At 43.7% G+C, this 14,500-nt stretch overlaps 2 protein-coding genes across 8 annotated transcripts in view; one reads left to right on the top strand and one right to left on the bottom strand.

The window, feature by feature from the left end:
- esyt2b (extended synaptotagmin-like protein 2b) overlaps positions 1-5,103 on the bottom strand; it is a 33,868-nt gene extending 28,765 nt beyond the window's left edge. For 2 of the 3 annotated variants that reach the window (XM_030398615.1, XM_030398616.1), the window contains exon 1: positions 4,024-5,102. In XM_030398615.1, the coding sequence (XP_030254475.1) occupies positions 4,024-4,425 (402 nt within the window). In that variant the 5' untranslated portion in view covers positions 4,426-5,102. Of the gene's footprint in view, positions 1-4,023 lie in introns of all 3 variants that reach the window. The other variant, XM_030398614.1, reaches the window with a different exon arrangement.
- A 124-nt stretch (positions 5,104-5,227) lies between these two features.
- dync2i1 (dynein 2 intermediate chain 1) lies at positions 5,228-14,403 on the top strand. Of its 5 annotated transcripts, XM_030398609.1 has the most exons (24): positions 5,228-5,375; positions 5,593-5,646; positions 5,765-6,434; positions 6,522-6,589; positions 6,677-6,913; positions 7,012-7,077; positions 7,759-7,809; positions 7,955-7,960; positions 8,085-8,325; positions 8,435-8,537; positions 8,671-8,800; positions 8,922-9,033; positions 9,112-9,206; positions 9,297-9,426; positions 9,547-9,719; positions 9,903-10,065; positions 11,032-11,145; positions 11,269-11,330; positions 12,321-12,372; positions 12,471-12,531; positions 12,834-12,933; positions 13,010-13,141; positions 13,503-13,726; positions 13,817-14,403. In XM_030398609.1, exons 1-24 carry the CDS (start codon positions 5,361-5,363, stop codon positions 13,986-13,988), a joined length of 3,231 nt encoding a protein of 1,076 aa, XP_030254469.1. In that variant the 5' UTR covers positions 5,228-5,360; the 3' UTR covers positions 13,989-14,403. The 5 variants fall into 5 exon arrangements, with proteins under 5 accessions (XP_030254469.1, XP_030254472.1, XP_030254470.1 ...); XM_030398612.1 differs by lacking the exon at positions 7,012-7,077; XM_030398610.1 differs by lacking the exon at positions 7,955-7,960.
- The last annotated feature ends 97 nt before the right edge of the window (positions 14,404-14,500 follow it).

The following is a 14,500-nucleotide window of genomic DNA, read 5'->3' as shown; positions in this document are numbered from 1 at the left end:
ATTGTTATAAGGTTGAAACAATATAATACTCTGGACTGGAGCTGGCAAGGTTTGATTGTTACAGCTGACACAGTGACCTTATTCGGAGAATGTAGGTGAAGTAATGGATGAATTTTCAAAAGGACACATTTGAAGTCCTGGTTGAGGACACTGAGCCGTGCAGCAGACAGTGGGAGAACAGCACCTTAATTATCCAGCTCGTTGCTGTATTGTCATTGGGGTTTATGTCTTGAGAGCTTAATTAATTAACAGTGTGCTCGATTTTCCAACTGAGAGGCTTATTCTCCCTCCGCCTGAACTCAACGCACTGGGTCTGGAAAGTAATCAGGACAAAAGTCGAATACAAACTTGCAGATAGATTAGACATTATTATACGGCAGAGCTGCAATGCTAAGTCAATTACTCAATTAGTCAACTGAACGAAAATGGACTGGCAATGATTTTGATAATTGATTAATAATTTCAGTCATTTTTCGGGGGAAAAACGTGAAACGCTGGTTCAAGCAGAAGAAGAGTCTTTGGATTTTGGACTGTCGGTTGAGCAGAAGAAAACAATTTGGTGACATAATTTTGGGTTTGGGGAAATTCTGATGAGCCTTTTATAGCAATTATTGACTTCTCATAGACTAAATTATTAAACATGAAAGTAATCAGCAGATTAATCAATAATTAAATAATAATTTATTGAGTGTTAAAGCCGCTTAGGTATGCATTTGTAATTTTTTTTCATTAAATGGGTTCCTTTGAGGAGTTATTGATATTATAACTGACGTTCATACAATAATATACATCCTGAACACTGAATTATGCTTCTATTATACGAGTCAAGTGTTGAGTGGGGCAGTTCACAACAGGTGATTTTGCTGGAATTCAGTTGTGCAAGAGCATCAGAGCATCAGAGCATCAGAGCTGTGATGTTCTAATCAATACTCAGTAATTCCTCGTTAAAGTTACCCGCCTCGTTGAAGTGTGGATGCATTTGGTTTTCACAAGAAGGAATTTAATTAAGTGAAACAGGAGTCAGAGAACAAGATACTCCACAGACAAAGTGGCCTAACTCGGAGGAGTTACAGTACAGTGCTGCAGTACGTGTTGTCATCGTTTTAGCTAACTTCCTCCTCTCTATGTCGCCACATAAAAGCGGAGCAGCAATCGTAAGTCATAGCAGCAAACAGGAGGATCCAGCTCTCTGCTCGTTTATCGCCTCTTTTATGGAGTTCTTTGTCCTGATTGGATAAAGTGGGCAGGGATGCAAGAAAATGTATTTTCTTATTTACTGCATCAACAGGGGGAGCTAGGTGACCTCCTATTCATATCTTTAGAAAAGTACAAAAGTAGCACTTTCAGAGAGGCAGCAGACTCTCACATTCAGCAGAACATCATCTCTGATTTCAGAGACCTTACCTTTCAAACTCATAAAGTCACACGGACAGAACAGCATCAGCCTCTCGTCTATAACGCTGACAACCTGACTCCTCTGAACAACACAGCAACCAGAAAACGTATTAAACTGAGTTAATAATTTATGTAAAATTGATGCTGGATAGTGTCACTTTTGCATCTATTTACTTATTCCATTTTCTAACTCGTCTCTAACCGTCTTATAATACACAATGTTTCATAGAAGAAGAAAAATGCCTTCGTTACATAATTATCTAGGTGGCAGCATGAGAGTTTGCTCAAGGTTTTCTCATTCATCAGTCAAATGAATTCATGTCTGGGGTCCTCTGGCTGGATAATATAGCCAGCCTCTCTTTATTTTAATCTAATAGATTCCCATACACCCAATAAAGTAGTAAACACATTATAGACTAATAAAGATATCAGCAGTTGATGAGAGCCAAACCAATAATTTTAGTTTAAGCAGCTGCTACACCTGCCAGCCAGTGACTCACCACCATGATTACATGTGAGTGTGTTTACCGAAACAAGGAGGGGAACACTTCAGAAACACAAGTTTGTGAATGCGCTTAAAAAAAAGGTCTTTGTGACAGCGCTGACGTGTCTATTAAGACTGACGGCTGCCTAGTGGGGAGAACCTGGCACTGGCCACAATTAAGGAGCTATAATAGGTCAAAATCGACAGTTCTGAGGACAGCGGTGTATCAATGCAGAAATCTGTGCTTAGCAGTTTGGTGGTAATCGATCACTGTAAAGCCCTGGGAGGCGCAATATGATTTCTTGCGTGACGAGCATGGAAATCCACGACCAAAGTTACTTGCGCTCGACTTTCAGTTTCTTCTATCATCGGCACACTTAAGACAATGGGGGTGCTGAGGCCACTGAATAATGGCTTTTCCCTCTAAGTGGGATGCCGCTGATCTACCCCATCAACCTCTTCCATCCCCGTTTAATAGCCTCCCCGGCCATGTGTCAGCAGAATAAGCTTTTTAGTGTTTGCAAAACATGTGGCTGCACAGATCACAAACCAGCTATGGGATAAATCTGACATCCTGGATATAGAGTTAGTTAAAGGGTAAGTTCGACCAAAAATGAAAATGCAGTCATTATCTACTCATCCTCATGCAAATAGAAAATCTGGTGAAGTTTTGCAGACCACAAAGCATTTTATGGAGCTTCACAGCAAAGCGGTGTTGCGGCATTCTCCTAAACAACTGCAGCAGATGGGGACATCAACTGAAAAAAGGTCTGGAAGCTCCCAGATGTGAGAAAACGCCATTTGCACCCTTTTCTGAACCCTTGTTCGACAGGGTGAAAAGCTCGACTGCACGTCAAGGTCATAACATCTTTCCGAATCAATATGGGATATTTTTTGTTGGGTTTTTTTTACATTTTAAAACAAGTCCCTATCTACTTCTAGTTGTTTAGGAACACGCTGTTTTGCTGTGAGGTTCCAGAAATGTTTTATGGACAACAAACATTCACATGAACTTCCATCGGCATGAGAGTGACTTGACTCTGATTGATTTCTTTTTTTTATTCGAGGTTCTCCTTTAAGTGAAGCATATGAGACTTGAGTCTGACTTTAATTTAGAGTTCACTGTGTTGCATGTTGCGATTCGAGAGAAACTGTTTAAATGCAACACAGACTGGACTCCTGAGACCATCTGGTGTCATTACAGAGATTTCAGAGATCCCTAAATTTCCCTCGTATTTCCACGCAGTGCACTAATAAATCTGACAGGGCCTCTACAGTGAATTCATCTCTGTCTCTTGATATCCCAGTAGAGGCAGCATGGAGGAGAATACGAAATGACTGACACATAAACACTGTATGAACGCCACCCGGGAAACTACATGCATTAATTTATCATGGCGCTAAAAAGAAGCCAAGCCATTTACTTAGAGACGTTTCCCCTTGAGGCTATAATCGAGCTCCCTCCAGACAGCAGTTCACAACATGGATTACATGCTGTCTGACAAACCTCTTTCAAAGGCACCAGCGCTGGAGGTGCGTCACATGGCACATGGCTATTTCACAAAAAAAAGATTGAACACTGTCTCTTCTTAGTCATCTAATATTTTTCTCTACAACATAAACTATTATTGTGTTATTACCCAGGTTTTATTATGTGTTTGGATACCCTTTGATTGGATTCACATGCTGCTGTGGTCCCTGAACTGGTTTCAGGAGATTCCCAAACAAAACCCCAAACACTAATCTCTTAACCCTGACAAGGAAAAAAAACCAAGAGCTCCAGTGCTATCTAACAATCTAACAAGTGTTGCAGTAATAGAGTGAGTTACTGCAAGGGAGATAGCAGACTGAATCCCAAAATAACAGGGACCCTGTGGGCATGTTTCCTTTCCAGCGTGGTGTCTGGTTCACCATTGTACCCTGCTGTATTTAGACTGGGACTCAGTCTAATGTCAGTGCTGGAGGAACAGCTGCTCCATCACAGCTTTACAGCTCTACTCCGCTCCTCGTGCTCGTGTCAGCTGATTGCTTTTTCCTGGAAACTCAAAAATATTGATCACAGATATAACACATGCGCTTCACAGAAACAGCCCGGCGTGGATAAACGACCGTGGTATTGTGTATTGTGTTTCTCGGTGTCTTACCCATGGTGGCAAATCAGAGGTCGTCAGACTCTGCTTGACACTTCTCTCCTCTTGCTCAAAGAAAGCAAGAGCTCGGTTCAGGCGGCTGTGCTTCCCTCCTGTGGTTCTCCTCCACCAGAAAAAGATAACAAGTCCGATCAACAGCCAGCTGAAACTGAACTCGAAATAGCCCAGTGCGTAAATGGGGAAAATGAGAACAAACGTTTTGGCGACGTGGACCCAAGTCTGGGTCAGCTCGCTCGTCGAGGACACCGGGGTGTCGTCGGGTATGTTCCCCGCTGAGGGATGGGGAAAGTTGGGCTGAACCGGGCTGGGCACGGCGTGTCCATTCTCCTTAGGTGACGCGGGGCTCGCACTGTGTGAATGGGCCCCTCGTACATCTGTCATGTTGTCCCTAGACATGTCTCTGTGCTCCGGAGTCCGTCTTTCAAACTGTTAAAACGCGGATAAGGCTGGGGGACACGGTTCCCATGTGCGAGCGGACCGAAGCGGTTCCTTTCGGGGGACCCTGTTCTCACGTTGGCTCACCCGCACGCCGGCCCATCGCCCTCGGAGGAAGCGTTGGCATTGACCACTTCAGTTTCCGTAACGATTACAATCTTGAGGATACATTCCCTTGGTGTAAATGGGCAGCTGAGGCAGTCCTGTCCACAGCTCCAGTCAAAATGATCATCTCCAAAAACGCACAGGGATCATGCACCGTGCGCTCCCTGTCAGTGCCTGTAGCCCAGCTGAAAAGGAAAAATACCGCCATCTGGTTGTCACTCGCCGTAAGCACACCCTGTGATTACCAACTGTAATACTACTTTGGTCATGTCTGGTACATGTGAAAGAGCTCGTATTGAAATAAATATTAAAAACAAATACATAGAATAGGCTGCATTTCGAACAAATACGCATTTTATTAGCGAGCTAGCGAGGTATCTAATGACAGAGCTGTTAAAATAGGATCGAGCACAGAGAAATCGATCACCAGACGAGTTTTCTTCATAGCAACATTTGGTAAACGAACCCAACTAGAGATAAAAGCACCAGATGTAGCCTCTTAGTGTCAATCGCTATGGTAGTTTAAACAACATTCAAACGTTTTCTTATTTAAAACACAAATTTACGGATAAAGTCGTCTACCGTTGCCAAGGCAACTGGCTGTTGATTCCAGGCATTGCTCTGTTGGTGATTAAGAAGCCTGTTGTCAGGCTGAAGTGACGCGATCTCCTTGGTTTCAACTAACTGCGCTTGCGCACTAGAGATTCAGCCATCATGGCGGCGTCATTACAAAAATATGAGCGGATTTTCGGCGATTGAGGAGCTTCAGAAATAACAACACAAATGAGAACATGCACAGCGACAAGGTAAGATCTTTATCTTTTAACTTAACCTAGTCGGACTAGCTGGGAACTGTATTCTTTAGCAACTTAGATATCGCCGTGGATATTATCAAACGTAAGTTATCCTGAGAGATAAACGTTGTCCTGCTAACTAGCATAACTTTGAGTTGATCTCATTAAAATATGTTTATGATGTCTTTGAACTGATCATCCAGTGAACACAAAGAATATATTCATTTAGAAAATAACCAGGGAAGACACATGGAGACCAGCTGACCTGAGAAGACACATCAGGGTAAGTTTTCGAAAGTGTAAGAAAGCGTTACAGAAGGAGACGATCCAAGCTGAATGTCCATTAACAGACCAATCTGCATTTAAATAATATTCATGTAAATGTATTGTCTTGTCTTTAGGAGGACGGAGGTGGTGATGAGAGAAAGCACCGTGGTGGGGAGTCCACAGAGAGACGCCGCAGAGAAGAGAAAGATTCCAGGCGAGAGAGAGACAAGCAGAAGGAAAGGGAGAGTACTAGAGAGAGGAGAGATGAGGATGAGAGAGACAGACATGCAGATCGACGAAAGGAGGGCTCACGGGACAGGAGAGGTGATAAGGAAAGGGATAGAAGAGATGATAGGGATAGAGAGAAGAGAAGGGAAAGGGACCGGGTAGTAGACGGAAAGAGGTACGATGATGATTACAAAGAGAACAGAGACAGAAGGCGAGATAAAGATGAAAAGCACGAAAGAGAGAGGGATAAGGAAAGCCACAGATACAGGGAGAAAGAGAGGGAAAGAGACGGAGAGAGACGCCACGAGGAGGAGAGGGAAAAAAGGAGGGAAGAGCGAGACAGGGAAAGAAGGAGAGAAGAGCGGGAGAGAGAGCACAGGACTGAGAAGGAGAGGAGGAGACATGAGGTGAGCGGAGAAGGAGAAAGAGATCGGATAGAAAGGCACGAAAGGGAGAAGAGAGAGCGACATAGAGAGAGAGACAGGCGCAAAGACGAAAATGAAGACAAGAGGAATGGCAAAGAAAGACGAGAGAGACATGGAGACAGAAAGAATTTGGAACTGATGGAGGAAAGAGGTAAGACCACAAGAATGTGTAAGCCAAGACTGCCATGTTTATAGGACTATTATTTCTATATGGGGTCAAATGTTTGTCTCATTTCAGAGCACAAAGAAGAACATAGAAGACATAAAGACGAGAGAGAGAGGAGACACACAGAGAGAGGATATCACGTATGCACCTCCAGGAACACTGTTTGCATTTTAAATACATGAACATTGTGTGTTAAAGAAGCCATGTCGAAATCCTCTGGTCCTCAGGATGAAAAGCAGAAGCACGACTCCGAATCCAGGGCGCTCCGGGACTTAAAGGGGACGGGCGAAGACGTCAGGCGCCACCGTGGTGACAAAGAGCGAGGAGAACCTGACAAACACAAAGAGAGAAGGCGCAGAGAGGAGGAGGAGGAGGAGGAGCAGGAAAGAAATCATCACAGAGACAGAACAAGCTCCAAGAACTCAGCATCTGATAAAAGTCGTCAGAAGGAGACTAAAACTGAGGTTTGTATGCGCGTAAGATGCATTTCGATTCATTTTAATATTCTATATATGGTTCTTTATTGAATTGTATGATATTTTGTGTCATTTTTGTGATCCAGGATGCAGCAACAGTATCAGAGCAGCAGACAACTAGTGTAAAAGATGTAGGAGACACAGAGGAGCCCGTAAGATGCTCGATTACTTTTGGGCGTGATCTGTTTTTGGTCCGGCAGTTTCTTATTCCAACTGATTACTGGCTTAACCTGCATTTTCTTTGCTTGCATGAAAGCAAACCATAGTGCTATATCTTTACCTCATGGAGTAATGAGCTGAAACGGAAATAGATAATCTTGAGCTGGTTGCAGGTGAACTGGTCTTGTGAGTCGTCTGCTGTCTGCCCTGCGTGCCGTTCACTTCTGTTCTGCAGTGTTTTTCTTCACTGTAGCGCTGAATCACCACAAAGAGTTTCTGCAGTCTTATTTAAAGGTGCAATATGTAAGAATTAATTTTAAGTTTTTTAAAGAATTATTAATTGAAAACATTCAAACATTAAATAAAGCATCAATAAAATGTGATGAATAACTTTTGATTTAATGTCGCATTAGTAAGCCTACTGTGTTGAAGAGATATCTACTGAGGTTAGCATGCTAACCAGCTGGCCTGTTCAAAGCTCCTGAGCTAACAGTGTAAACACCAACACTCCCCTGGTAGCCTGTGCTCCCAGTCCTGTCTACGAACTGAGCTAACTAGCTAATTCCTAATTGTTTCGAGTCTGTCATCAACAGGCGGACAATTCTTACACATTGTGCCTTTAACTATTTAAGATATTGAATAGTTCACCCACTAACTGTACACCATGGCTGCAGGTTGTCAATGATGAGGATTTGGCTGACCCAGAATACGAGGACGACTTCGAGGTAATAATACATATTCTGTGGAACCCAATCACAATTTTGCTGTTCTCTCAACATGTTTGTCTCATTATTTATTTATTTTTTTCAACATTCATTCACTCATTTTTTGTGTCACCTTTGCATGCTGTAATCGATTTACACTCTTAAGAAACTGGTGAGTATTAACGGCTTTCACGAGTGCACCCATTTTTATTGTCATCAGATGCAAAGTCTGTGCTCACGGCCATTGTGTGTCAGGAGTGTTGCAGTAATGAGCGATGGGATTTCTCCTTTTAAAGGATTACGAGGAGGATTTTGAGGAGATGGATGAGAGCGCCGGTGAAGGTGAGGACGAGAAGGAGGAACAGCGTTTACAGGCGGGTGAGGAGGTTGAGGAACTTACAGCGCAAAGGAGAAAAGAGATCGAGGCTATCCAGAGAGCGATGAACGAAGAGAACGAGAGAGTCGGAACAGCTCAGTCCAGACAATCTGGGAGCAGAGAGGAGGAGGAGGACGGACCTAAATGGTCCCGAGGCACAGGTATTTATTATGTTCTATCTTCCCAAACTCTTCTAGCTAAAGCACTTGGTGTTATTTCATGTTTATGCAGAATTCTAGATAGAATGCATTTTTTCTGCTCTGTTAATAGGGTCTGAAAAGAACCAGAGTAGAGCCTCCCAGCGCGGAAAGTTTATCGACTTCATGGCCGCAAAACAGCGTGAAGTGAGCAAGAAAGTTGCCACAAAACAAAAGTAAGTCTACTTCAATAATATTCATCATAAATGTACAGTTTTGATTCGATTGGACGCTCATGGTGACTCACTTTTTAAGATTTTTTTATGTATTCTTCAATTTTCCTTCAACGTGTATTTTTGCTGACTACAGGAAACGCAGCACAGAGCTTCTCCGCTTAATCGATCTGGATTTCTCGATGACGCACTCCATTTTGGATCTGCCACCGGTTAATGAATATGAAATGTATATTAGAAACTTTGGAGCCGCAAACACAAAGCAGGTCAGTGTTAAGTCATGTTGTCTCTTGTTGTTTACACCTACACCTTTGACAAAATTGTAAAAGAGGGGAGAAAAGTATAGTCCACGTTTTCAATAACTTGTGAAAATGTCGTCCTTGTCAGGCTTACGTCCAGTGTAACGAGGATAACGCAGACCGAGACATCCAGACAGAGGAGATAGAAATGTGCGAGAAGTGGACACAGCATCCTCCGGAGCACAAAGGAGCCTGTGGAGGTGAGACAAAGCCAGGATATTTCTCAGATGAAGCCAGTGTTTGCATGCGGACTTCAATAACTGTCTTTGTTTTGGCAGACCCGAACCTCTCTCAGGAAGCCGGAGACAAAACCGCGAACGAAGCAAACTTTGATTCCAAGCATCTGACAGCGTTTCTGCGCCCAGCCTCACAGGTTAACTTTTTACTCATGCACAGACTTCCTACCGTGTGAAGGTTTTTGTGGCCGAAACCCATGTCGGCTGTCTTTTGTGTCTCAATCAAGGTCATGGTGGTCCTGCTGGAAGAGGATCGAGCTGAGAGTAAATCCCTGAGGAAGCTGAGGTCTCAAACAGACGCGCTGTCTTTCAGCGATGGAAGTTTACAGCTCAACACCAAGTTGCCTTTTCTTTATGGTACGCACACTTTTTAATACGTTTGTTGTGGACCAGTGGAAATGTTCAAAATATGCCGTCAAATCCAGCTCATGCATGGTAGCTCTTCCAACGGTCTGCAACGTTTCTGATCAATCGCAGGTCGCAGTGTCAGCCTGGTGCACTTTTCGCAGGTCCAGAGGCACACCATGATGTCAGTCCACGGGCCTACGACCAAGCCCAGCGCTGTGCGTCTTGATAGCTGCACCATCATCTGCATCTGGAACATCTGGGAGCCGTCTAGACCTCAAAAAGTCCTCGTCTACGAATCAGAGGTGACATTTTTACGTTTCCTCCTCACTTAGAGCAAAGGTAGCTGTGATAATTATCTAACTTTTACTTGATTTTGAGAACATTTCAGGGACTTTAAAGCCTACCTAATTGCCGTGTAATTCTCCAAATATCCTGATAACACGCGACATGCACAGGTAAACCTTTTTTAACACTCGCTGCTGCAGGTCCAGTGTTGTTGCTTCAGCCCTGGAAAGTCCATATTGGTGTTTGCGGGCACCTCGGTCGGCTCTGTGGTGCTGTGGGACCTGAGGGAGCACGTCGGTAACCATTACCGCTTGAAGATAGGAGAGGATGAGTGGACTCTCCGACAGCCCACCTTCTCTACTGGTATGTTATAGATGACAGTTAAAAATGTTTTTGTCAATATATGGTCGTGGCTGGATGAGAGGATAACAGCACAGATGTACAGTAAACTTTCTTTCAGACTTTTTTCAACCTTTTTTAATACTGCAGGGAATGTGATTTCATACCTGTTTCGCAGTAAAACCGGCTAAGGCATGAACAATATCAGACTCCAACACTCGAGTCAGCCAATGGGGCCGTTAGCTGCACGGCTAAGTAGGCCAACTAGCTAATGGCAATCACAACTAGCAGCAGTTGGCAGTTACTCCGGTGATGTGCTGCCCCTTACTTGTTTGGGCTGTGAATTAGAGGTTACCAATTCCTAAATGTTGCACTTTTATGCAAAATCTGGGCCTGGATACACTGCAGAAAATGGATGGATGGATGGATTGATCGATTAATGCAGTATGTATTCACAAATGGACAGAGGTCTGGAACGGTAGCGCTGAATATTTTGCCCCCAAAAAAGTAAATGTTAATGAAGTATTGTCTAGGCCAATGGCAGGATAGAGGAGCAAATGTAAGCCCTTGGCGGATTACATTTTTAATTCCCTTCATGGCTTTTTTCTTTTGCGTGCACTGAAATCAATAATTGTAGATTCTTTTCAAGCCTTACAGGTCACGCTAATTCCCACAACCTTAAACACGGCATGTGTTTACAGAGCCCTCTTCACCCGCCTTTTATTTTGAGAGTTCAAAGCCCTTAAATCTTTCACTTGGCTGCCTTTGCATTCGTGTCTTTTACTCTGTGCGCTGCAATCTCAAGGAAATACATGTCAGCAAGCACTAAATGGCAAACATCCATGTGCACTGTGTATATATACTGTACGGTGATTGAGTGCAGCCGCTGCCCTTTCAGTCACTTAAAGTTCAGAGGCTGGTCTCTTGCGTAACGGTGGCGCTGATTCGGTGCGTGCTGAAGTCCTCTCTTTTGTCACCTTGTCACCACAGATGCAGTGATGGCTGGCTCAGGCCATTTCTCATGTGTGACGTCCGTAGAAGTTGTGCCCTCCGCTGTAGCCGGGGGGCTGCAGTCAGAAGTCCCCCTTTTGGCATCTGAGGAAGGTATGGAATGGCGTAGGAGTGCCGAACCCATTGATGAGGATCGTGTGTATCATTTTATAAACGTGAGATGTGTTTTTTGACAGTTAGTTTCATATTAAACTGTTATTCTGTTTCATAATCCAGAGTCGTCGGGATTGTCATTCCAGCTGGCTTCTCTGGACGAAAGCGGGGTTTTGAATTTCTGGGTAGGTCGGGCAACATTGTAGCGCATAAACAGAGCGTATTTTTATCCACAGCAGAGGTTTTTCTAGATGTGAGGCATCCCTCACCTGGAAGGGGGGGCGGGGTCAAGGAGGACGAGATGGATAGAGGTGAGGTGAAAGTGACAGGTGCATGCCTGTGTTAGCAGAACAACAGGAGGTGAGTTACTGCAGTTTGGCCCGATGACTAGGCCCTGCTCATCAACAGGGTCAGCAAGTGCAGCAGAAGTAACTGCAGCACACAACTCATGGAGGCAGTTGAGGTACTTTCAAAAGCATCAAAACGCTAGATTGCTGCCATTTGAGGCATAAATCACAATCATCCTTCTGAGAGTTTAAATTCAGTCAAATATAAACACACAGACATGATGCACATGTTTCAGATTCAGCTTGACTTACACGTCCATGTGATCTCTTGTTTTCAGTTGTCACGTTGCAAATTAATGTATGTAAATCTGATAAAAGGTCATGGAAATAAGATGCTTACCTGTACCTCCAGAACTTGCTTGAGAATTATTAAAGTTTAAAATTTTTCTTCATCATCAAAGACATCCATTGATTGATGTCAGTACATGCATGGATATATTGTAAAGAAGAGCTACCAATAAGTAATTCGGCATACTATTAACGCCATATTTTGACCAAATATCGGCACCACAGCTAACTCACTGACTCCATGTCACCATTATACTTTTTGTTTACCCCCCCCCCCCCCCCCCCCCCCCCCCGCCCCCAAATTACTGGAACTGTAGTTTCAAAACTTTCCGCATGATATAAGTGTAATTAAGGCAAGAAGTAATGATAATATTAACAAAATCCGTTAACTAAGAAGGCACTCTCAATTGTCATCTGTCCATTTATATTGAGATATTTGCCCTGTGTCGAAAACCTGTAGACAGGGTGACTTCTTTCCCCACACAAACAATGAAGCTATGCCATGATGGACTTCCATGTCTTCCTCTTCGTGTCCTTTAGGTGGTGGTGGAACTCCCAAAGGCCAACGAGGCGGGCTCCCCAACAGATCTCGGTACGGCAGTCACGTTTTAGTGCACGAACGTGCTCGGCTTTCTCACACATGCAGGCCCAGTATCAGCCTCCCTCTTGTTCTCTCCCTCTCTCTCGCAGGTCTCAGGCCCGGGGGCAAAGTAAAGTTACTCCACAGCTCCTCCCTCCTCACCGCTGAGAGGTGAGATTGATAAATAGCTGGTGATGATCATCCGTCACTGCCAGCTCAAAATACCCCACAATGTCTTTGCCCAGCGGAACACAGCTGCTCAGCCGTGGTCATTTGATCTTGTTTGTTATGTACCGTGGGGTGTTGTTTGTGTCACCTCAACGTTTGATGGGAACATATCCGTGGTCATATATGTGCAGTGTGAATGTGATGCAGTGTCGTGTTCCGCTGTTGCACAGTTTGTTTCAGGCTGGGAATGTTGTGACCTTTCACCTCTGGTTTGGCTTTTTTCCCCCCCGTCTCCCGGCTCTCAGGGTCTCACCACGAGATGCAGCGAAAACAGGGCCGTCGCAGTCCCTTCATTTAAAGTTCCTTCCGACAGACTCCAATCATTTCTTTATCGGCACCAATATGGTGAGCACGATCTCAATAACGGTTGTTTTTTTTTTTGGTTATTTAGTGACAGCGTATTAACATCATTTCTGTCTAGGGTCTGGTCAATCATGGAACGAGTCATGGTTTGAAAGCTCCACCGAAGTTTTACAGGTTTCAGGAGGCTGGAATCCGACCTGTCGATATCAGCGCCATCCACTTTTCTCCCTTCGTTCAACACATGTTCTTGGTGAGAGTGCAGTTTTTTGGTAACCTAACCCTAATTGAACATTTCTGCCGCTATAACAGGCCGATGAGCTATTTAACCTGCAGTAGTTAGTTACAGCAAAGGACATCCAGCAAAGAGGAGCAGTGGTCCCAATGTTTTGGGAGCAACTTACGAATTCTGGCCAAATTCTACGAATGATCCCTTTCAGCAATTTCAGCAAATACCAACACAGTACACATGCCTAATAGAGCAGACAGGACGAAATTCAACACAGCATCATATAAACAAAAACATATTAAACTGCCATAAATATGAAAGACAAGCTGAAATGATCATTTACTATACATAATGCTTTGAAATCTTCGTTGCGTCTTGATTCCAGGTGGGCTGTGGGGACGGCAGCATCAGGCTGCACACAGTCAGCCAGGAGCAGCCTGTTGCAGAGTGGAAGAACAGTACAGATGGTGAACCAGTGGTCTCACTACAGTGGGCCCAAACCAGACCAGCAGTCTTCTGTGTGCTCGATGGAGCCTCTAACCTCCACATATGGGACCTGCTGAAAAACGACACCGAGCCTGTTGTCACCGAAAGGATACATTCTGACAGGTAACACCAGCCCAGACATGATGGATGATTTAGAGGTATTTTTGTTCTGTTGTATTGATATGCGGTGGACATGCTCTGCTCTCTTCTCAGGCTGACAGCCATGGCGGTGTTTGGAGACTCAGGACAGCAAAACACATATTCAGGAATAGCACTGGCTCATGAGTCGGGAACAATAGAAATGCACTATTTCACAAGAAGTTTCACCGCTCCTGTTCCTGAAGAAGAGGAGAAGTTGGAGAGAATGGTGACTGAGGCCTTCTGAAACAATGCATCGTGTGTGGCCACAGATAGACTGATGTTTGTGTTTGGATCAGATTTGCTGTATTTTTTTTAACTCCGGTATAGCATGAAGATCAATTTATGAATATGTTCAATTCAGAGTCCCGTTGTGAAGTGCGTCATACTTCGATTAAGTGTGTTTATTCTCTTAAGTTGATCACACATGTCTAGAGAGATATTATATTAGGTGAAGAAGATTGTGGCTAAATACCAAAGATCCTCCATAGAGCCCCAATCTGTTTAATATTCTCCATGAATAAATTATAAGAAACATAATGTAAATGTCTGTCGATGTAAATATTTATACTGTTTGATACTTATACTGTTCGTATATATAATATTTGTAAGGTATTAACAGGTTTAATTTTTATACAATAAACTGAGTATATCTGTAGCTATATGGGTTGTATGTTATGTTATGTTATGTTATGTTATGTTATGTTATGTTAAGTGCACCTGCCTTACCCCAGTTTAGTTACAACATGCTTATCCAGG

Source organism: Sparus aurata, chromosome 19 (assembly GCF_900880675.1).
Source record: "Sparus aurata chromosome 19, fSpaAur1.1, whole genome shotgun sequence".
In the NCBI taxonomy this organism is placed as follows: Eukaryota; Metazoa; Chordata; class Actinopteri; order Spariformes; family Sparidae; genus Sparus; species Sparus aurata.
The sequence above is the reverse complement of the archived record's forward strand: the minus strand, read 5'-3'. Positions and strand labels throughout refer to the sequence as shown.